The 24726-nt window shown below is 40.8% G+C and overlaps 1 protein-coding gene across 4 annotated transcripts in view; it reads left to right on the top strand.

Moving 5' to 3' along the window:
* The window catches only part of AFF4 (ALF transcription elongation factor 4), a 96569-nt gene that overhangs the window by 21200 nt on the left and 50643 nt on the right, over positions 1-24726 (top strand). The window contains exons 2-5 of one of the 4 annotated variants that reach the window (XM_051843317.2): positions 11056-11182; positions 14366-15163; positions 17488-17532; positions 21427-21513. In XM_051843317.2, the coding sequence (XP_051699277.1) occupies positions 11060-11182; positions 14366-15163; positions 17488-17532; positions 21427-21513 (1053 nt within the window). In that variant the 5' untranslated portion in view covers positions 11056-11059. Of the gene's footprint in view, positions 1-11055; positions 11183-14365; positions 15164-17487; positions 17533-21073; positions 21131-21426; positions 21514-24726 lie in introns of those variants that run through there. The other 3 variants (NM_001171499.1, XM_051843318.2, XM_051843319.2) reach the window with 3 other exon arrangements.

Raw genomic sequence — 24726 nt, 5'->3', positions numbered from 1 at the left:
GAGCTGGGGCTGTGTGACTCGCGGAGGCTGCCGTGCGCAGAGAGAGCGTGCGGGCCACAAGTAGATAGGGAACGCTGGGTTAGTGCAAAGCCGCGCAGATGAGAGAGGCGCGGGCTGAAGTGGCTCAGAGCCAGAAAGCCGCCGAGAAGCAGCCTCGGGGCGGGCGCCGGGAAGCCGCGGGGATAAGAGAAACAGAAGTTTAGAAGTAAAGTGAGAGAAATAGGAATGTTGGCAGACAGAAGTAAAATGGGAGAAATAGGAATGCCCGGAGATAGAGAAATAGAGAAATAAAAAGGCCTCCCTACAACACTGCAATGTGAGAGCTTGGATTCGGTCTGCCTAATCAAGTGAGGCGATGAGCACCTGCGGGCAGCTAGCAGCTTATGCGCCGCAGGTCACCGAAGACAGGCACGAATTAACATCAGTAAGGCTTCCCCACAATACAACAATATTAAGCTTGGATTCGGTCTGCCTGATTTAAGGCGGTAAGCGCCAGCAAAGCTCGACCAGAGTATGAGCTGCAGGTCACCGAAGATAGGCACAAACCAACACTAATAAGTCTCCCCCACAATACGGCAATGAGAAGGCTTGGATTCGGTTTGCCTGATAGGTTTTGTAAACACCTGCAGGCAGTTCTAGCAGAGCAGAGCATGCGCTGCAGGGCACCGAACACAGGCACGCATCAGCGCCTAAAAACCTCCTCACAATGGCGAAGAGAGGACCCGGATTCGGTTTTCCTGATTGATAGGACTTGTAAGAGCCTGTGGCAACTCTAGCAAGTAGAGCAGAGTGTGTGCCGCGGGACACCGAAGACAGGCGCGTATCAACGCCAAAAATAAAAAGAAAGGGGGATCTGTGGGGAGCAAACCGGACTAGACTGTTACTGGAATTAAGACTTATTCTATGCATCTGCTCTCCCACAATATGGCGCTGGGAGAAGAGAAAACAGCTTCCGCACAGCTGCCTCCAGTTCAACCAATTAACTGTAGGACTTGCTCCTGATTGGAGAGCAGCGTACTCGGCGTGTGGGCAGCCGAGTTGGGATTGGCGGAGGAGGACTATAAAGGAGGAGAGAGACGGCATGCACCAGGAACACCTATGGGGAACATCTAAGGGGAACACCTGTGCAGCCCCCGAGAAGAGCCGGCCGGCGGTGTGCCGCTCCCCTGCGGAAGTGGGGAATGTGGCCAGGGGGAACTGCCCTTCCACGGAGGTGGAAGGGATAGTAGCCAACCCGGGAAGAACCAGCAGCAAACCCGGGGAGGGCCGAGCAGACGAAAGAACAGCGCAGGGTCCTGTGTTGCTCCTCCACGAAAACGGGGAGCGACAAAAGTCATAGTTACACAGAGACAGGAGAGGCAGAGAGAGAGATCCTCCATCTGATGGTTCACTCCCCAGATGGCCACAACAGCTGGAGCTGCACCGTTCCGAAGCCAGGAGCCAAGAGCTTCCTCTGGGTCTCTAACACGGGTGCAGGGGCCCAAGGACTTGGGCCATCTTCCACTGCCTTCCCACGCCATAGCAAAGAGCTAGATAGGAAGCAGAGCAGGTGGGTCTAGAACCAGCGCCCATATGGGATGCCAGCGCCTCAGGCCAGGGCGTTAACCCACTGAGCCACAGCCCTGGCCCTGCATAATTCCTTTGTTAATCATCTCCAATATGGTGTTGAATAGAAATGGTGAGAACAGATGTCTTGGTGCTGATCTTAGGGGGAAGGTATTCAGTCTCTCACCATTAATTGTGATGTTAACTATGATTTTTTTTTTTTTGGAAAATGCCCTTTATTAGGTTTAAGAAGACCTCTTTTATTCCTACTTTGTTGAATGATTTTTAGCAAGAAGGCGTTTTAAAATTTGTCAGATTTTTTCCCCCTCCATTTGTTGAGACAATCATCTGGTTGTTGTCCTTTATTCTATTTATGTGGTATATTACATTGATTGATATTTAGGTGTCAAACCAACCTACTTTTCCTGTATAAATCTCACTTGGTCATTGTGTGTAATCATTGGATTAGTTTGCTAGTGTTTTGTTGAGAACTTTTTGTATTTATATTATAAACTTTTTTTGATCTGCAGTTTTCTTAGAAGCAGAGGAGTATTGGCCGTATGGAATGAGTTGGGAGTTTTCTTTCCTTTTTGGAAGACTTTGGCAAGAATTAACATTAATTCCTCTTTACATTTTTGTAGGAATTTACCAGTGAAGCCATCTGATTATGGGCTTTTCATTATAGGAAGGTTTTTTTTTTTTTTTTTGTATGATTAATAAAATCTCCTTATTTGTTACAGGTTTATTCAGGCTTTCTATTACTTTTTTTTTTTTTTTAAATTTTTGACAGAGTGGACAGTGAGAGAGAGACACACAGAGAGAAAGGTCTTCCTTTTGCCGTTGGTTCACCCTCCAATGGCCGCCGCGGCTGGCGTGCTGCAGCCGGTGCACCGCACTGATCCAATGGCAGGAGCCAGGTACTTCTGGTCTCCCATGGGGTGCAGGGCCCAAGTACCTGGGCCATCCTCCACTGCCCTCCCGGGCCACAGCAGAGAGCTGGCCTGGAAGAGGGGCAACCGGGACAGAATCCGGCGCCCGGACCGGGACTAGAACCCTGTGTGCTGGCGCCGCAAGGCAGAGGATTAGCCTAGGGAGCCGCGGCACCGGCTACTTTTTTTTTTTTTTTTTTTTTTTTTTTAAGATTTATTTATTTGTTTCTTTGAAAGAGTTACAGAGAGAAGGAAAGACAGAGTAAGAGATATCTTCCATCCTCTGGTTCACTCCCCAAATAAGCACAAGCCAGGACCAGACCACGTGGAAGCCACTGAGCCAAAATCTTCATAAGAGGTTCTCATAAGGATGTGAGAGGCTCAAGTACTTGAACCATCTTATGCTTTCCCAGGCATGTTAGCAGGGAGCTAGATTGGACATGGAACAACTGGAACTTGAACCTGCAACCATATGGAGTGCTTGGTGTTGCAGGTGGTGGCTTAATCTGCGGTACCACAGCACTGGTCCGTGTATTGTCTCTTGAGCTGGTTTTGGTATTTTATTTCCTTTTTGGAATGTTGTCCATTTTGTTCATTGCTGAGTGTAATTTTTCTTAGTATTCCCTTTAATCCTTTTTATTTCTGTAAGATTGGCAAGGTTGCCAACTTTCTCATTCTCCATTTTAGTAATTTGAATTTTCTTTTTTTCTTCGTCATTGTAGCTGAAGGTGTGTCTATTTTGTTGATCTTTTCAAAGAACCAACTTTTGGTTTTGCTGATGTTTATCTGCTGTTTTCCTATTCTCTTTCTGCTCTGAACATTATTTCCTTCCTTCTGTTTGATTTGGGTTTGCCAGGCTCTTTTAATTTCTTAAGATTAGGTTAGTAATTTGAGATCCTGGTGTGTGTGTGTGTTTTTTTTTTTTTTTTAGGTTTATTTTATTTATTTGTGAGGCTGAGTCACAGGTAGAGAGAGAGGGGGAAAGACAGAGAGAGAGGCCTTCCATCTGCTGGTTCACTCTCCAGATGGCTGCAACAACTGGAGCTGAGCAAATCCAAAGCCAGGAACCAGGAGCTTCTTCCAGGTCTCCCACATGAGTTCAGAGATCCAAGGACTTGGAACATCTTCCACTGTTTTCCCAGGCTGTTAGAAGGGAGCTGGATTGGAAGTGGAGCAAGCATGACTGGAACCCCTGCCTATATGGGATGCGGGCACTACAGGTGGAGGCTTAACCTGCTCCATCACAATGCCTGCACCAGATATTTCTTCTTTATTAAAATCAGTGTTGTAAATTTCCCTTTACGCACTGCTTTAGCTGCATTTCATAAATTTTGGTATGTTGTGTTTTTCTTTTCATTATCCCTTTTTTGAAATGATTTATTTTATTTATTTTTTTTTGAGAGGCAGAGATCCTCCATCCATTGGTTCACTCCCCAAATGGCCACATGGCTTAGTCTGGACCACACTGAAGCCAGGAGCCCGGACCCTCTGGATTTTCCATGTGGGTGTAGTTGAGCTATCTTGGGCTATCCTCCAGTGCTTTTCCAGGTGCATTAGCAGGGAGCTGGATAGGAAGTAGAGCAGCTGAGTCTCAAACTAGTACAAATATGGAATGGCAGCCTTGCAGGCAGTAACTTAACTTGCTATACCACAATATCAAGCCCCTGTTTTATGTATTTGAAAGACAGAGACAGCATTGGCTGGCCCCAAGATTATGTGTGTGTGTGTGTGTGTGTGTGTGTGTGTTTTAAGGTAAGTATAAAAAGACACATGTTAGGGCCAGTGTTGTGGCATAATGCAGCTGCCGGCCACAACAGCATCCCACATAGGCACCTGTTTGAATTTCAGCTGCTCCACTTCCAATCCAGCTCTCTGCTAATGGCCTGGGAAAGCAGTAGAATATGGGCCAAGTGCTTGGGCCCCTACACCCATGTGGGAGACCAGGAAGAAGCTCCTGCCCCAACTCTGGCTGTTGAAACCATCTGGGGAGTGAACCAGTAGATGGAAGACCTCTCTTTGTGTCTCTTAGTCTCTCTGTCACTCTTCCTCTCAAATAAATAAATTTTAAAAGAAAAAAGAAAGAAAGAATGGCAAAGAGAGACAGCGAAAGAGAGATCTATCCACTGGTTCATTCCCTAAAAGGCTACAATGACTGGGGCTGGGCCAGGCCTAAGCCGGGAGCCAAGAACTCTATCCAGGTCTCCCATGTGGGTAGCAGGAACCCAAGCACTTGGGCCATCCTCCTGTTTTCCCAGGCACATTAGCAGGGAGCTGGATTGGAAATGGAGCACCTGGGACTACATCCTGTGCTCTGGTTTGGGATGCTGACATCACAGGCAGTAGTTTAACCTGCTCTGCCACAATGCCAGGCCACCTAATTTCCTTTTATAATTCTTCTTGACCCATTGGTTATTTAGGAGGGTGTTGTTTAACTTCCACATATTGCTGAATTTTCAATTTTTATTATGTTCTTTAGTTTCTTATTTCTTTCTATTGTGATTAGAGAACATACTTTATATGATTTGATTCCTTTTAAGTTTATTTAGATGGGTTTTATGGCTTAGCATGTAATCTGTTTTGGGAAATGTTGCATGAAATATAGTTTAAATGTCTGGCAGGTCTAGTTTATTGCAGTATCTTTCATGTTCAACATTTCAAATTCTGGGAGACTGATTGTAATATATTCAAGTACTTTTCAGGTCTAGTCTTCTAATCCTTATCATCAGATTAAGTGATGTGAACTTTTCATAAAAGATAAAACAGATTTAGCTAAATTTCTTGCCTGAGCCATGTATCAAGTATGTTATATAAGCAGAACTTGAAGATCAGGTGTCCTTAATTGTCCCATGTACTAAATTACAGTGCCTTAGCTATTTATAATTCATTTGAGATTTGGCCCTTACAGTACTTTGTTAAGATATTTAAGAAGCTAATTAGAGAAAATTGCATTTGATTTTTGTTTATGTTTGACAGTGTTTATTATCAAGGATATTGCTCTACATCAGAATAATCCGTATCAATCAGTAGTTCTTAGTTATAACTAAACCACCTGAATCGTCTATGATTTCAGGAGCTGCATTGGGAGATAAAGGGTCATCTGAAAATTACTGCCTTAGCCTTTTTAATGTGGATTATAGAGTATTATAGAGTAGTATGATGAAATGCTTTGCCAACTAGTTCCATCATGCTTGGGACAGGAATCATTCCTTTGCCCATCAAGTCTGTGTTATACATGCTACCCTCCTGTTACTTACTTAGTAGTCATCTCAGTTATCACATCAGCTTTCCTATTGCAGTGTTCGTGTTGTTTCATGGATCTCCAAAGGGCAAGAGTAGTGATGCGGGCAATTTGGATGTGCCAGAGAGAAGCTTTGACAACTTCTGTAAACTGGGAAGGTGAAAGTTCTCCAGTGAGGAAAGAAAAATAGTGTATGCTGCTGAGATTGCTCAAGTCTGAAGTGACATTGATTTTCAGGGGCTGGCGCCGTGATGTGGTGGGTTAAGCATTTGCTGGCAACGCCGGCATCCATTTTGGGTGCCTGTTTGAGTGCTGGCTACACCACTCCTGATCTAGCTCCCTGTTAATGTGCCTGGGATGGCAGCAGAAGATGGTTCAAGTACTTGGGCTCCTGCATCCACATGAGAGACGTGGAAGAGGCTCCTGGCTTTTGTCTGGTCCAGTTCTGGCTGTTGAGGCTATTTGGGAAGTGAATCATCAGATGGAAGATCTCTCTCTACCCCCTCCCCTCCCCCTTCCTTCTTCCCTCCCTCTCTCTCCCTGTCCCCCTTCCTCCCTCCCTCTCCCTGTCCCTCTCCGACCCACCCTCCCTTTTCCTCTCCCTACCTCTCTCTCTCTTTGTAACTCTGCCTGTCAAGATAAATAAAGCTTAAAAAATGAATTTTTTGCCCATGAAATTATGAACAAGGGAAAAGAAATTCATGCAGATTTTGCTAATGTATCGCAAACTACAGAAATTAATAGCCGGAGCTGGGGTAGCAGGTAAAGCTGCCACCTTCAGTGCCGGCATCCCATATCGGTGCTGGTTCAAGTTTTGGCTGCTCCACTTCCTATCCAGCTCTGCTATAGCCTAGGGAAGCAGTAGAAGATGTCCCCTGTCCTTGGGCCCCTGCACCCAGGTGGGAGACCTGGAAGAAGCTTCTGGCTCCTGGCTTTGGATTGGCGCAAGTCTGGCCATTGTGGTCAATTGGGGAGTGGACCTGTGGATTGAAGACCTCTCTCTCTCTCTCTCTCTGTAACTTTTCCTTTCAAATAAATAAATAAATCTCTTTAAAAAAAAAAAAAAGGTTAACAGCCACAGTGATTGGCCAGTGTTGAGAGACAGAAATATGCATTAAAATTTATGTAGGTGGAAGACATGAACAGAAAATGAATTCTGATTGATGGTATTGTATTGTGCTGGAAGGAGCGGTGAGCCTATATGAAGTCTTCAGCAAGGGATCCCTTGAAACTAGTGGCACCAAGCCGCTTAGGTAACTTTTTTTTTAATAGATTTATTTGATTTTTTTTGAAAGACAAAGTTACAGAGCGAGGTAGAGAGAGAGAGTTCTTCCATCTACTGGTTCACCCCCAGATGGCCACAAGGGCCAGAGCTGAGCTGGTCTTATTTATTTATTTACTTAGACATGCAGAGTGGACAGTGAGAAAGAGAGAGACAGAGAGAAAGGTCTTTCTTTTTGCCGTTGGTTCACCCTCCAATAGCCACCGCATCACACTGATCCGAAGCCAGGAGCCAGGTGCTTCTCCTGGTCTCTCATGTGGGTGCAGGGCCCAAAGACTTGGGCCATCCTCCACTTCACTCCCAGGCCGTAGCAGAGAACTGGCCTGGAAGAGGGGCAACTGGGACAGAATCCAGCGCCCTGACTGGGACTAGAACCCAGTGTGCTGGCGCCTCAAGGCGGAGGATTAGCCTAGTGAGCCGCAGCGCCGGCCGTTGAGCTGGTCTTAAGCTAGAAGTTTCTTCTCAGTCTCCCACAAGGACTTGGGCCATCTTCTGCTGCTTTCCCAGGCATGTTAGCAGGGAATTGGATCAGAAGTGGAGTAGCCAGTACTCAAACTGGTGCTCAGATGGGATGCTGGCAGTGCAGGCTGGGGCTTTAACCCACTGTGCCACAGTGCTGGCCCCATGGTAACTTTTGTTGTATTATATTGTTACATTTTAATTTTATTGCTTTTGATTTATTTTGCCTAATTTATAGATAAACTTTATCATAGGTAAGTATGTATAGGAAAAAATATAATATATGAGAGGTTTGGTACTGTCTGAGATTTTGGGCATCTGCTAAAGATCTTAGAACATATACAGATAAGAAGTGGAACTGTTATATAACCATGGGTGGTAAAAGATGCTCGTCAAAGCCAGACCTTTCCTTTCCAGAGCACCCCAACGCCATGTTGTCCACAGCTAGATTCACTTTTTATTTCTTTATGTATTAGTTGTGCATGTCTACTCTGAAAGTCTGGAGTCTTCCTAAATATGAAACTTTTTAAGTGCTTACATGACACAAAAGTTTTCAGATTTGGAAGAATTTTGCATTTTGGGGTGAGGAATGTTCAACTTACTAGAATCTGTGGTAAATATTCCAAAATATGAAGAAAAAAGGAACCCTAATCTGAAATATTTCTGATCCCAAATATTTCATATAAAATTTCATTTTATGTAACTGAGAAATAAAAATTATAGTGTTTGTAATAGGGAATTAAAATTATTTAATTAGATTAATTAGTTGCCTCACAGAAACTTTAAAAAACTCCAGTGAGACTGCACAGATGCAAGATGGAAGGGAAAGCAGAGCAGGCAGTCAAAAGTGCATGAGGGGCCGACACTGTGGCATAGCGGGTAAAGCCTCTGCCTCCAGTGCCAGCATCCCATGTGTATGCTGGTTTGAGTCCCAGCTGCTCTACTTCCGATCCAGCTCTTTGCTATGGCCTGGGAAAGCGGCAGCAGATGGCCCAAATCCTTGGGCCCCTGCTCCTGAGTGGGAGACCCAGAAGAAGCTCCTGGCTCCTGGCTTTGGATTGGCCCAGCTCCGCCAGTTGCAGCCATTTGGGGAGTGAACCATCCTCCACTGTGTTCCTGGGTGCATTTGCAGGGAGATGGATTGAAAGTGGAGCAGCTGGGACTCAAACCGGCACTCTAATAGGGAATGCTGGCATCATAGGTGGTGGACTTAACCCATTGCCTCACAATGGAATGCCCCAGGAATCTATTTTTACTATATGTGTATAAGTATTTATTGAATGATTATTTTACTGATACTGCATACAGAAAATTAAATTATTTTCAGTAAATTTTCTGGTCATTTAGAGATTGAATTTAGCAAATTTAAGAATATTGGTAGCTAACATGCCCCTTATACCTTATCAGCTATCAACAGCTTTGTAAAATGGTAACATTATAGCTCAAGAGGCCTGTTTGAAACAAGCTTGGGTGTTAGTATAAAATCATTGGTTGATCTAAATGTGCTGAAGGATAATGTTTTCTTTGTATATATTGCCTCTGAATACTTAAGTATAGATGTGTTATGATAATCATTCGGCAAAGATTGAAATACCTTCTGTGGTTCTGTAGGGTGCTAAGTACCAAGGAAGCCAAAGAAAGCACACACTATTTCTGTTGGCTGCAATATATTCATATTCTTGACTAAATTTATTAGGATATTGCACAAGTAAGAAACAACTTGAATATGAATGTGAAACATTTAAAACATTTTTTGTACATTAAATTGCTTTATTTCCATAATACTAAGTGGTACAAATTAAGTTTTATTTTTGGATGTCAGCTTTCACTGTTCTAATCACTGATAAATGTCCACCCTCAAGAGTGTTTTTTTTTCTTTTTTGACGATTTATTTATTTACTTGAGAGGCAGGGTTGCAGAGAGAGGTCTTCCATCTGCTGGTTCACGCCCCAAAGCTGGGTCCATCCAAAGCCAGGATCCAAGAGCTCCCTCCAAGTTCTCCCATGCAGGTGCACAGGCCCAAGCACCTGGCCGTTCCTCTTCTGCTTTCCTAGGCCATCTGGAAGCTAGATTGGAAGTGGAGCAGCCAGTATGGGTACCCCATATGGGATACTGGCACCACAGGCAGATAGATAAATGCTTAACCTACCACACCACAGCACCAGCCCCCAGTGTGTTGGTTTTGTCATTTCTAGTTGTATTTTTATAGTCTCCCTTGATTTCGATTTATATTAATTTTCTGATTTGATTCGTGAATTTTATTCTAGAAATACTCTATAGGTATAACCTGCTTTTCTCCCTTTGCTTCCAATAGCCACCTACCCCCGTTATTATTATTATTTTTTTGTATTAAAACCAGGACACATAGTTTATAAAGTGTCTGCAGGGAAGAGTGTTGCAGAATTCCTGATAATCTCTAGTTTCAGGGTTTGACAAGTTTTTCATAATTGTCTATTTAACCAGAATCCTTGCTGTTAATAAATGAGCTGTTGGCCAGCGCCGTGGCTCAATAGGCTAATCCTCCGCCTTGCGGCGCCAGCACACCGGGTTCTAGTCCTGGTTGGGGAGCCGGATTCTGTCCCAGTTGCCCCTCTTCCAGGCCAGCTCTCTGCTGTTGGCCCGGGAGTGCAGTGGAGGATGGCCCAAGTGCTTGGGCCTTGTACCCGCATGGGAGACCAGGAGAAGCACCTGGCTCCTGGCTTCGGATCAACGTGATGTGCCGGCCGCAGCGTGCCGGCCGCGGCGGCCATTGGAGGGTGAACCAACGGCAAAAGGAAGACCTTTCTCTCTGTCTCTCTTTCTCACTGTCCACTCTGCCTGTCAAAAATAAAAATAAATAAAAAAAAATAAATAAATGAGCTGTTTCTCTTGGTGTGTTTAGTGGAAATGCAATATATTGTCGTGATTATAGAAGTGACACTCCCATTTTTTCACCTACCTCTCAAGACTTTTTCAGTTCAATTTCAGGTTCTGTTACTAACTGAAGTTAACTTTAGAATGTTATTGAAAGCCTCAGTTTTGCTGTTTTGAGGTGTTACTTGCAATATTAATATCTTTAGAGCAGAAATGTCATTTTTTAGGGAATCTAGAGCAACAGCAAAGCTGAGGTCAAGCTGCCATAAGGAAGGACACCAAAGAAACTGTATTTGGGACAAAAAGAAATCGAGATAAGGTAGATGCAAAGTAGAGAAAAGAACTGGACTCTGGGGCAGGGGAGGAGGGTGGTAGGTAGGAATGGGCTATCTGCCACTAAGAACAAAGAGTAGATTCCTTGAGAGGAAGCCATTGTAGGAAACAGTGAAGTTTTGGATTTAAAGTACTACACAAGCTTTGGCTCACATTCACCTCGAAGAGCGCTTTGAAAACTGATAGGATTAAGTGATCTCATCAGTGGGTCCTCCCATTCTCCTCTGGATAGTTGTGGAAGATGCTGTCAAAGACGTTGTTGGTGTTGATAAAGCTTGCCAAGACCCAGCTTCTGCTCTAATGCTGGTTATTACTAGGAAATCTCCAGATGAACATGAAATTGACAAAATAAGTACAGAGAATTCAGTTTTCCCTTTTTTCTTTTTGTGATGTAAAGCTTGTTTCTCTCTTCATAGCAACATGAACCGTGAAGACCGGAATGTGCTGCGTATGAAAGAACGGGAAAGGCGGAATCAGGAAATTCAGCAGGGCGAAGACGCCTTCCCACCTAGCTCTCCTCTCTTTGCTGAGCCTTACAAAGTTGTAAGTTATTCTGCTTTGAATGTTTTGTTTTCCTCATTAATAAGACAGTTTTGCTTTTAAAATGTTTTAATCTTGAATTTTTACATAGAAAAGAATTACTATGAATATTATTTAGCATTGTTTCCTTTCATCTAAGTAGAACATAATTTTTTGAAATAAACTTTTTAAAAGTATAATATGCATATAAAACAGTACAGAAAAAACAGTTATGGGTTGAGCAGATTTTACAATGTAAATGACCTCATGTAATCAGTATTCACTAAAAGCACTTCCTGCACCTCCATTCTTATCTGTACTCCAACAGTGTGGTCTGAGTTGCCTCCAGCATTTATCTCCTACTTCTGGCTATGCCACTATCCATGGGCAGGCATTCACCTTCCTGAGCTTTGAATTAAAGTTAAAAATTTTGTGAATCAGTATGTTATTTCCTAAGTGCTTTTTGGATAAAATGTCAATCAAAGATGAATATTTCATAGATGCGTTTTTTTCTCCCATTCACATTGTTAATTGCCATTCACATGCTTAATTCACTAAATTTTAGTGATTATTAATGGGTTTGAATAAATGTGTCTTTAGTATCAATTCAGCTCTTTTTGTATGATCGACCAAATTCTCTGATTTTCCTTCTAATACTTTCAGTGATTGACAATATCAGATTTATATTAAAGCATGCTGCCAGACATGTTTAATAAATAGAATCAATCACTATTTTCATTAGTATCATTGAACTTGGTTTGAGATGTTACATAAAACACTGAATGGTACCATTTTTGGTGATTGTAATGTAACTTTTGTGGCCACACATATCATTTGATTTGGTTTTGGATTGTATTTGAATTGTTCTTTACATTTTAAAGGTTATACTACATGTATAATAGCAAAAATATGAAGGTACTTTTAAAGGTTCATGGAAAAATGAAGGTAAGTTTATTTTTCCAAAAACTTTTAGAAGTACTCATGTACCCTGTATTACAACAGTAATGATTGTTCCTTTATAGTATGGTATTGTGTTAGACTTTTTTTTCTGATGAAATATTAAAAGGAACAGCATAATCTAGTATACTCATAACATTTGGATTTTGTGGAAGCTGTTTATGTGTTTTACCTGTAAAAGCCAGTTGTCCAGAGCTTTTAAGCATTTTCTAATTCAAAGGCTATCATGCTGACATCATTTATGTGAATGTAACACAAAACCTAAAATTAGGGTTTACATTAGAGAGTAAAAGTGCAATAGCCAAAAGAAGACCAGACGTTTATTCCAGAATGTCTGAATCATGCTATCATTTATTGTGTAATTGTACTGCAAAGAACTGTGTTTGATTTCTAATCTTGATGTTGTCTAAATAGATCTGTATTTCTCATTTAGTAGGATCAGATAGATTTTTTTTTTTTTTTTTTTTTTTTTGGACAGGCAGAGTGGACAGAGAGAGAGACAGAGAGAAAGGTCTTCCTTTTTTTCCGTTGGTTCACCCTCCATTGGCCGCCGCAGCCAGCGCACTGCGGCCGGCGCATCGCGCCTATCCGCAGGCAGGAGCCAGGTGCTTATCTTGGTCTCCCATGGGGTGCATATCCTCCACTGCACTCCCTGGCCACAGCAGAGAGCTGGCCTGGAAGAGGGGCAACTGGGACAGACTCCAGTGCCCCGACCGGGACTAGAACCCGGTGTGCCCGCGCCGCAGGCGGAGGATTAGCCTACTGAGCCGCGGCGCCGGCCTAGATAGATTTTTAAAGAATCTAAAGTCATTGATTCTTGCCAATATCATAATAAATATTGGTGGCTCACTCTTGATTTCTCTTTAATGCAATCAGTATTATTCTTTGTGTATGAATATTAAAGACTCCTAAAACCTATAGACATCTTGGACATTTTATCACTTATGAATGATTTTTTTAAAAGATTTATTTATTTATTTGAAAGTCAGAGTTACAGAGAGAGAGGAGAGGCAGAGAAAGAGAGAGGGCCTCCGTCTGATGGCTTATTCCCCAGATGGCCGCAATGGTCGGAGCTGCGCCGATCCGAAGCCCAGAGCCTCCTCCGTGTCCCCCACTGCCTTCCCAGGCCATAGCAGAGAGCTGGACCAGAAGTGGAGCAGCCAGGACCAGAACTGGTGCCCATATGGGATGCTGGCGCTTAAGGCCAGGGCGCCAGCTCACTGCGCAACAGCGCCAGCCCCATGAATGATTTTTTATAACTTAAAGTATGTACTGTTGACTTGGAAGGTTGAAACATTTCTTGGTCAGAGATAATAGCCAAGATTTAAAACTTTATCAAGGAATTATCTATTTAATTTGTTCGAAGACTTTTATTAACATGGTGATTCACAATTACAGAGGAGGTTGAAATTTAAGAAACAGTCAACCTGGATATATAACTTGTTTTACTAAATTTTTTTCTGCTTCTGAATTATGAGGAATAAATTCTTCATTGAATTAGGAGGAATAAAATTTTTGAAAGACTAACAAAACATGAGTGTTAGCTAATCAGCTGGCCTAAAAGTTAACATTTAAGGGCATATTACTTTTATTTCTTTTTTTTTTTTAAAGACTTTTGCTGTTCCAGTAAGTCCCCCATCCCCTTAGAATCTATTGTATATCTATCTCGTTGTCCTATAGTATATGTGCATATATAGTACATATGTAGTAATAGATGTATATTTTTAAAGATTTATTCACTTGAAAGAGTTACAGAGAGGAAGACAGACACATGCACGCACACACACACACATACATAGAACACCTGTGTGCATGCACACGGGCACTTCTATCTGCTGATTCACTCTCCAGATGGCCACAATGGTGAGGGCTGGCCCAGGCAGTACTTGGGCCATTACCACTGACTGCCCTTCCTAGGCCATTACAGGGAGCTGGCTCAGAAGAGGAGCAGCTGGGACTTGAACTGGTACCCATATAGGATGCCAGTGTTGCAGGTGGCAGCTTTACCTGCTGTGCCACAGCACCAGCCCCTAGAATATTTATATTTTAGCATGATTAGTTTTAGACACATTGAGTGAATTTTTTTCACTATAAAGTTACATATTTAGTTTGCTTCTAAATGTTGACTTTAAGCTATGAGGCCCTTCATTTGAAAATCCTCTGTGCATTTGACGTTTGGAAAATAAATTTTGAAGCATATTTTATTGCTGAATATACTAATTATATACTTTTATTTTACTTTTTTTCTAGACTAGCAAAGAAGATAAGTTATCAAGTCGCATTCAGAGTATGCTTGGAGACTACGATGAAATGAAGGAGGATTTCATAGGAGACAGATCTATACCAAAGCTTGTTGCGATTCCCAAGCCTACAGTACCACCAACAGCAGATGAAAAATCTAGTCCAAATTTCTTTGAACAAAGACATGGAGGTTCTCATCAGAGTAGCAAATGGACTCCGGTAGGACCTGCACCCAGCACTTCTCAGTCTCAGAAACGGTCCTCAGGCTTACAGAGTGGACACAGTAGCCAGCGGACCAGTGCAAGTGGAGGTAGTAGCACTAACAGTAGTGGCCAGAGGCATGACCGTGACTCATACAGCAGTAGTGGGAGCAGTAGCCGGAAAAAAAGCCAACATGGATCAGAACACTCCAAATCACGCTCTTCTAGCCCTGGAAAACCCCAGGCTGTTTCTTCGTTAAGCTCTAGTCATTCCAGATCTCATGGGAATGATCACCATAGCAAGGAACATCAGCGTTCCAAATCACCTCGGGACCCTGATGCACACTGGGATTCTCCTTCTCGTGTACCTTTTTCGAGTGGGCAACACTCAAATCAGGCTTTCCCACCTTCATTGATGTCAAAGTCTAGTTCCATGTTACAGAAACCCACTGCCTATGTGCGGCCCATGGATGGACAGGAGTCCATGGAACCAAAGCTATCCTCTGAGCACTACAGCAGCCAGTCCCATGGTAACAGCACGACTGAGCTGAAGCCCAGCAGCAAGGCTCATCTTACCAAGCTGAAAATACCCTCCCAACCACTGGATGTAAGTCTTACATGTAGAGCTTTTAACACTGTGACTTTGTGAACATGTTGACCATAAATTCTGATTGAACTTGAACTGCCTATTTGCCTTAATAGTAAGGAATGTAAAGTTTAAAGATTAAAAAAAAAAAAAAAATGTCCAAAGGAAGACTTGTGACTCCCAACTGGATCTTGCAACTGTTAGCTTCCATTCTTAGGAAGTAGAGAAAACGTCCTTCATGGATTTCAGATATTAAAATGACAAATTAATTAGGGAAAATTAAAGCATGATTCATCAATGTCTTGTATTTCCTATTTTTTGATATAAAATAATATATGTGTTTCTTTTGTTTAAAAAGAAACTTAGTTTCTCTATTCTTTTTACTTATTTATTTTTTATTTGAGGTATAGAGCCTGTATAAACTGGTCCACTCCCCCAAATGTTCACATCAGCTACGGGGTTGAACACAGGACATGAGAACACAATCTTGGTCTCCCATGTGGGTGGCAGGAGCCTAATTACTTGAGTCATCACTGCTGCTCTGAGCATCTGCAGTAGCAGGAAAATGGAGTCAGGAGCCAGAGGCAATAATCAAACTGAGGCACTGCAGTGTGGGGCGCAGGCATCTCAATCACTAAGCTAAACACCCACTCCGACTTCTCTATTATAGTGATACTTAGGGATGAGATGTGGGCCCTGATTCATGGTGAGAAATATAGGGACTGTGGGTCCATGGAGATGGGGATGTTGTAGAGTTGGAATGCTGTGGGTTTTTTCTTTGGTTATACTTAGAGAATTGGGCCAGTTGCTCTGAATTGATAGGGGTAGTTTGAAATTTACCATGTTTATAACTGTATACTACAATGTGAAACTCAAAATAATCAGGGAAGTGAGCATTTATTGTGAACCAAGTGAGATTTTTACTTTTCAGTACAATTCATACAATAAGGATATTAAAACAGAATGTTGGGGTGGGCGCCGTGGCTCGGTTAATCCTCTGCCTGTAGTGCCGGCATCCCATATGGGCGCCAGTTTTAGTCCCGGCTGCTCCTCTTCCAGTCCAGCTCTCTGCTGTGGCCTGAGAAGGCAGTGGAGGATGGCCCTAGTGCTTGGGCCCCTGTACCCACATGGGAGACTGGGAGGAAGCACCTGGCTCCTGGCTTCCGATTGGCGTAGCTCCGGCCATAGCAGCCATTTAGGGGGTGAACCAATGGCAGGAAGACCTTTCTGTCTGTCTCCCTCTCTCTCTCACTGTCTCTAACTCTATCTGTCAAAAAAAAAAAAAAAAAAAAAAAAGGCCAGAATGTTATTAACCAGAAATCATAGTTAATAACTTAGAATGGGATTAAGAGTTAGGGATAGGCAAGATAAGAATCTTTCCTGTGGTTCTGGGAAACTTGGTGTTAGTGACGTTTGTCATCTAATTATGCCTCTCAAGCTAGCAGTAAATTGAGGATTTGTTTTTTCTTCAAATAGCATGGTGCTTAGTTAGTCTTGAGTTCAGCTTTCTAATTCCTATTTGTGCTTTAAAACAAGCAACTTGCTGTCTGTGATTTAAGAAAGACTATGTAAAATGTATGTCATGTTCCAGGCCAGTACTCTTGGTAATACTTGTCTTCCTCTGTTGTTTTATATGAAATGGTTTATTTCAGTATCATGATTATTCTGTATATAAGGAAACAAATTTTTCGACAAGCTGCTTACTGAAAAATCATGTCTTAAAAGTTGTTTCTCAATCTGAAGTATAAGAAAAGATAAAATTTTTAAAACTTTGAAAAATGCAGATTTCCCCAAGCTTATGTATTATTTGGTGATTAAAATTTCAAATGCTTCAAAATTTGTATTTAAGGAAATTAATCAAATGGTTCTAACTAGTGTTCTGATTTAATAAACTAGTAGGATCATGAATGCATTTTTTTCCTTAAAGATTTATTTATTTATTTGAAAGGCAGAGTGACAGGGAGAGAGAGAGAGAGATCTTCCATTCCCTTGCTCACTCCTGAAGTGCCTGCAATAACTGGGCTATACCATAGCCAGGAGCAGGAACTTCATCCTCTCTTACATGGGTGACTGGTGCTCAGGCACTTGGGCCATCCTCCGTAGTCTTTGCAGTTACATTAGCAGGGAGCTGAATTGGAAGCAGAGCAGCTGGGACACTGACTGGCATTCCAGTGTGTGATGCTGGTGTCATGTGCTGCAGCTTAACCTGTTGTGCCATGACACCAACCCTCATGAATATTTACTTAAATTTTATTTCATTTCTGATAATTTTAAAAAAAATCTATGCAACTAGTATTAAAAAACTAAAAGTGCTTCAAATGTGTGTTTCTTTTTTTCTTTCTAAGGCATCAGCTTCTGGTGATGTGAGCTGTGTGGATGAAATTCTAAAAGTAAGTTTTTTTTAAAAATTGTTTCATTCTTTTTATTGTGATTCTTTGCCACCTTCTTACCCTCTTTCCACCAAAATTTCACAAAGGATTCAAAGCAACAAATGGCTTATGTGTATAACTTGATTTTGTTCATCATAAATAATTGACTGTTTTGCTTATACCTGTGTTCTGAATCATGTGGCTTTTTTGTTTTATTGTTTGCCTTCAAAGAGCTGGTTTTGTTTTTTTGTTTTTAAGTAAAACAAATTCCTGTCCTAACAGTTTACCTTGAAAAGAAACATAACTGTACTTTCTCAGCTTATCAGTTAATAATTTGAAGTGCTTAAAAAACTCAGTAGTTACCAAACCTTTACCTTGAAAATAGCTGGATTTGTAATTCATTTGTACATACTGGTTAAAAATCTGACAGTAAAAGACCTCTAAGTACTGTACTTTTTGTAATTTAATGGAATTTGGTAGTTTAATGGAATGCATTTAAAATCACCATGTGACCAAAGTGTGCATTTCTTTGTTAGAAGAAATGTTGTTGAAAAAAGAAAAAGTCTAGTAACTGAGTGAGTGATAATGCCTTGTTTTGCTCCTTAGAAAAAACTGTCAGTCTCATATTACTTGTACTTTCTTGGATTTTTTTTTTACCTTGTGAGCTCTTAAATTTTTGTGTCTATAGTTGTATTGCACTGTAGATACTTCTGGGACTACCTGCATCAGCTGCTTCAACTCTGTTCTCTCAGGTTCCTTCTCTGAGCCCACTGTAACTTTCCTTTCTCCTCTGCCATTTTGCTGAACCTGTTTCAGGTCATTTTACCTTCTCATTCATCTAGGGGCTTCATGCTATTTTAAGAGTTTAAAGTTCTTCCTTCTGGAAGCATGATTCTCCCTTTGACTGTTGTAAAGCTGCATTGCTTTTATTTCGCTGGTATTTTCCTTATCTCTCTTGCTACCTTTTTGGAATCCTGGTGTCTTCTGTTCTCTAAGTACGAGGGCGTCCTTGCAGCTCCATCGGTTTTCTTTATGCTCTTTGGCTCTTTCCGCCAGTCACAGCTTTTTCTGTTCTTTGGTCTTTATTACCTCCTTGGCCTCGTTTGCTTCTTAGCTGGGTTTCCTTTTGGATTTCTCTTTGCTTCTTCAAATTTAACACGTCTACAGCCATATTTACCAGACTTCCTTCTGTTAGTAGTACTACCATTCTGTCAAACCTGTAGAATATAGAATCTAATTATTATTCCTCTCATGTTCTTTTTAATCATTAAAGTAGATGTAGACTTTCATATTTGTTTGAAAATACCCATTGTTTCTGGTTCTGTGACCTTGAGCTTCAGTGATTGTAACAGAGACCTCAGTCTGCCTGTCTCCAGTCTACCTGCTTCTCTGTCTTCTGAATTACTACCATATTCTTCACTTCAGTCCCTGGACTTCATAATTTTTTCCTTAAGAAATTTTCAGTGACTCTGTGAAGACCCATTAAAGAGTGAGAAGTATCTAAATTTAGTGTTGCAGTTCTCCCACAGGCCAGTCCTAACTTCTCAATTACGTATTGATTGTTTTTGCTATCCTGGTTTCCCTAGCCATACTTTTTTGGTTTTTTACTTCCTTAAAGTAATCTTTCTTGGATTGTGTTTCTCTTTCCTCTTTAGTTATATATAGATTCTCTGTATTCTTAGAATCCCAATGAAATCCTTCTTCTCACCTGTATCAGACCACAGTGGTAACTTGCCTTTTTCAGTTGCCATGTGTATTAAAATTCTGAGGGAGCATGTGCTTATTTCCCTGAATCTTCAGCAATGCATGGAATTTTAGTTGGAACATTGCCTTACATTTAATTATATCTTTGACAGTACAGGCCGTTTATCCTGTATTTTATATATACAGAGGTTGGCACATGGCCTGGAATATAATAGGTGCTCAGTCACTTCATGATAGAGAGTTCAGTAGATTTTTTTTTCAATGAGAGTATTTGAGATACAAAATGCCAACCCCAAAACCCGGAGGCATATACGATTCTGCTTCCTTCCCCTTCCCTGTTTGCCGAGGGCAGGGAACTTCTGATTCACCTCCATTTTTTGTTTTCTTCAAATTTGTAGTTATACTGTTTCAGGAGCCCCATGTGAACTTAAAAAATAATTTCTTAAATCTAAATGTAATATATGTTTATTTAAAAAATTGACCTATTAGATCAGAACATGCTAATTGAGCACCTGCTACATGTCAAGCACTGGGGATATATTGACAGTTGTTTCACATTCTGTAGCAAGAGGTGGGAAATAAGCATCTATGTCCTATTCAGAAAGTGAAATGCTGTGGCCGGTGCCATGGCTCACTTGGTTAATCCTCCGCTTTGCGGTGCCGGCGTCCCATATGGGCGTTGGGTTCTAGTCCCGGTTGTTCCTCTTCCAGTCCAGCTCTGCTGTGGCCTGGGAGGGCAGTGGAGGATGGCCCAAGTACTTGGGCCCCTGCACCCGCATGGGAGGCCAGGAGGAAGCACCTGGCTTCTGGCTTCAGATCGGCAGCGCAGTGCTGGCTGTAGCGGCCATTTGGGGAGTGAACCAATGGAAGGAAGCCCTTTCTCTCTGTCTCTCTCTCACTGTCTATAACTCTACCTGTCAAATAAATAAAAAATAAATAAATAAAAGAAAGTGAAATGCTATAAGAAATAAAGAATTGTGAGAGATAAGGAGCAAATACGTACAGGTGGCTGTTCTAAGAGGTTCACAAGACTAGATCAGGTGACCTTGTTTTGTCTTCCTTCTGTTATTTTTTTTGCCTAAGGGTAGCTAATAGTAGCTGTCCTTCCATAGATTTTTTTCTCCGTATGTAAACATTTACTAGGACATAGACTGTGATTTGTGTTTGTCACTTAACAATAATACTGTGCACATCATTTCATGTTACTTAATTTCTTGTTTTGTCTGCTTGATGTTCCATTGCATGGCTGGCTGGCAGTTGCTTTAATCATTACTATGCTGTTGTAGTCGAAGGTTGTTTCTAGTTTTTAGGTGTGAGCCTTTGAATATATATCTTCATTTAACTGTGGGTATAGCTATAAGATAAAATCCTAGGTTCTATACCACCTTTGATTGACCTGATGGCTTACTTTGAACTAAATGCCTAAAACAAAATATTCCCTCTTTATTATAAATATGATTATCCCTCCACACACACCAGCTCCTTTAACATACACATTGTGATCTTATCCAAATCTCACTTGACCATATTAGGCATATGATTACATAGAAAAAGGCTGAAGGCCCTCCTTTTCTGTTTTCCTCTTTATTTGCTTTTGAAATCTCTTTTCTGATTTCTCACCTGAGATTTTCCTGTCAACACATGGGCTCACTGTAGCCAGACTTTTCTAGGATGAAATTCCATGTCCACTACTTACTGTGTGACTTTGAATAAATGACTTCATCTGTCTGCTTCAGTTTCATCCTGAGTTGGGATAATAATGTCTACCTCACAATGGCATTGTGAGTACTAAATGAGTAACAGACATGTAAAACATTTAGCCTAGTGTCTGGCACATTAAAGGTACATAATAAATGTTAGCTGCTTTCCTGATCATTCTCCCCCTCCTACCACTCCCACAGCAAGCTGTCCCTTGGTAGTATTTTGTTATGCGCCTAGTATTTCATCACAAGCTGATTTCTGTAACTATTCACAGGTTTGCTTGTCCTAACTGCAAACTCCTTGCAGCCAGGGAGTGTTTGTTTATAATCTTTTCACCAACCCCATAGTGCCTTGCACACAATTGTGCTTGATTAATACTTATTGACTCATTATGTATAATTTTGGAGGAGCAGTCATGAAACCAGCATTTATAAATACAAATCTGGTTTTTAGCTGTATAATTTTTATCCTTAACCTGGTTGAAAACAAACTGTAATAATTACATTTCAGGAGATGACGCATTCATGGCCTCCCCCTCTAACGGCTATTCATACACCATGCAAAACAGAACCTTCCAAATTTCCTTTTCCAACTAAGGTAAGTAAATAAAATGTGTCTTTGATACTGTAAGAAAACTCTGAATGGCTTGACTAATCATATGAAATTCAGAATTGTCTTGCCATTCCCATTCTAGTGGGAGACAGACAATAAGTAAGTGAATAACTAGGTAAGTTCAGATAGTGACAGTTGCTAAGAAGAAAATTAAACAGGGTAATGGAGTGTGAGCATTTGGATTGAGAGGTACTTGAGAAAGCTTTGAAGGAAGTATGGGAAGAGACTTACAAGGCATTGATGTTTGTTGCAAACTGTTGTGGTATATTACAGGCCAGAGGTGGTATGGGCTTCTCAGGCCGTTCACTGACAGAGCACTCTCCACAGGACATGGCAGTGCACCTGTGTCCCAGTGTTCTCTGGAAAGAGGTTCCTCAGAAAACATTTCTAAGCACATCTAAAATCAGTGGATTAATTTTTTTTAGCATTAATTTATTCTTGGAAAAATAATACAAAAATATATTTCCCTTTTGAAAGTTTGACCAGGATCTGTAATAATACATAGGTCTTCTCCTAATCTGCCACCTCCTTTCATGTGTACCTTTGCAGGTCTTTTTATATGCATTTGTATATATTTGTATAATCATTATCTGTAAGACTTTTCCATTTAATTTGTTTCTACACAGATATGTTGTTATGTATCTTTAATCAGCCAGCAATGGGTCTTTTGAAGACTTTTCCACATCAGTACATGCAGAGGTGTTTCTTTTCTGTAACTGCTCTCATAGTGTACATGCATCTAAGTTTATTTAGCCTTTTCTCTGTGATATATTGTTTCTTTAGTGGATTTCTCTGTACCTGCCTTCTTGTGTGCATATAAATTTCTTTAGAATAAACAGTGAAATTGCTAAGCATTAAAAGTATATGTAATGCATACTCTAAAATTCTGTCTGTAGGACAAGATTTGTACCAGTCCATGCTCCCACTTGCATTAACTGTTGTTCCTTACATGCACACCACCAGCTGATATTATTAAATACCAATCTTTTGAGAGAAAAATGGCATTATATTTCCTAGATGGGTGGTGAGGTTCATCGTCTTTATACAGTTGGCATCCACATGACTTCTTTTTGTATCAGTTTGGCTGTTCCTCCTTGCCCTTTGGGTTGCAACTTTAATGAGTCTTAGAGGGACATTTTTTGTTTTACATTGTTTATTTTGTTAGAATTCTCGTTCTAGCAATGTTGCAAATATATCTCTCAATTAGATACTTGTCTTTTAAGTTTTGTAGTCTAGAAGATTTTAATTTTGATGAATAAGATGTATCCTTCTCTTCCTTTACCTTTTGCTTTCTAATCTTTTGTTGAAGAATTTTCACTCCCCCCTGCCTACTAAGGCTTATAAACTACCCTCTGTTTTTCTTTTAATGTAGTTTTAGTTTTAGTTTTGATTTTAATCTTTAGCTCATTTTACTTTTGTGGATGATGTGAGGTAGAGGATAACTTTATTTCTATATGCATGCCATGTCACTCTGTTGCTTTGTACAGAATGCACTTGTATTTAATGTAAAGTTGGAGTTTTGTGAGTTCTATGTACCTCTGTAACCACCACCCTGCTCAGGGGTTAGAATAGTTCTATCAGTTCCAGCATTCATTCATGTTCCTTTGTAGTCCACCTCATCCCTAACACTGGCAGCACACAATTACTTTATGTCACTGTAGATAATTTTTACTTTTCTAAAATTTCACAGAATTAGAATCCAAAAAGTGTATATTTGTTTTGTGTATTTGCCTTCTTAGCATATGCTTTTGGAATTCTTCCATGTTCTTGAGGATATTGGTAGTTTTTTGTTTTTATTCCAAGTTAGTATTCTGTTGTGTGACAGTATCAAAATTTGTTTATCCATTTACTTTTTGATGAACATTTGTGTTTTTTCTAGATTTAAACCATTAAGAATAAAGCATCTGGGCTAGGTGTTTGGCATAGCAATTAAGATACTGCTTGGGATGTCCTTGATCTGTATGAGGACATCTGGCTTTCAGTCCCAGTGTTGTTTATAATTCCAGTTTCCTGCTAAGACTGTGGAAGGTAGCTGGTGATGGCTCAAGGTCTTTGATACCTAGCACCCACATAGGAGACTCAAATTGAGTTCCAGGCTGCTTGCTTTGGCCTGGCCCAGTCCTGACTGTTGTGGGCATGTGGGGAGAGAACCAGTAGATGGGAGATCTCTGTCTTTCTACCTTTCAAACTAAATAATTGAGTAAGTCTATAAACATTAATTTATAAGTCTTTATATGACTTAGGTTTTCTTTTCCCTTAGGTAAACTTAAACTGAGTTTTCTAACAAAAAGTAGAAATGCTGGGACATATGATATTGTGCATGTTAAATTTAGGATAAACTGGAAATTATTCTACCACATTCCTACCTTAGCCCAGTCTCACTTAATAGCAGTGTGTGATAGTTACATTATTCTTTGCCCTTGTCTACATTTACTGTTATCAGTCTGTTTTAGCCATTTTATTGGGCATGTAGAGGTGTATTATTTTGGTTCTAATGTGTACTTTCCTGATGACTGATAATATTGAACCACATTTGACGTTCAGTATTCCTTACCTGAAGTTCTTGAGACCAAACGTGTTATGAATTTCAGATTTTTTTGAATTTTGAGACATTTGCATAAATATACTTAGGTATCTTGGGAATAGGATCCATGTCTAAACATGAAATTCATTTCAGTTTTATATATACCTTAATACAGAGTTCACAAGTAATTTATACAGTAATTTTAGTACATCTGCATTTTATTTGCCACCTATCATAAGATCAGTGAGGAATTATTCACTTGGGATGTCATGATGAATTTTGGATCATTTCAGATTTTTGGGTTAGGGATGGTCAACCAGTACCTTCTTTTCAAAATGTCTGTTCAAATCTTTTTTTTGCCCCTGATAGTGGAAAGATATTTATTGCAGTTTCTTATAATGCCTTTATTTGGTTTTGGTATCAAACTAGTGCTGACTTCTACAGAGGAGCAGGGAAATGTTCCCCTTCATCTGTTGTTTCTGAAAGTTTGTGGAATATTAGTATTAATTCTTTCTGGACTGTTAAAATTGGGCAGTAAAAGGGCCATCTTTGTGGCATAATGGGTTAAATCTCTGCCTGTGGCCGGCGCCGCGGCTCACTAGGCTAATCCTCCGCCTAGCGGCGCCGGCACACCGGGTTCTAGTCCCGGTCGGGGCGCCGGATTCTGTCCCGGT

Source organism: Oryctolagus cuniculus, chromosome 6 (assembly GCF_964237555.1).
Source record: "Oryctolagus cuniculus chromosome 6, mOryCun1.1, whole genome shotgun sequence".
NCBI classification, from domain to species: Eukaryota; Metazoa; Chordata; class Mammalia; order Lagomorpha; family Leporidae; genus Oryctolagus; species Oryctolagus cuniculus.
The sequence above is the reverse complement of the archived record's forward strand: the minus strand, read 5'-3'. Positions and strand labels throughout refer to the sequence as shown.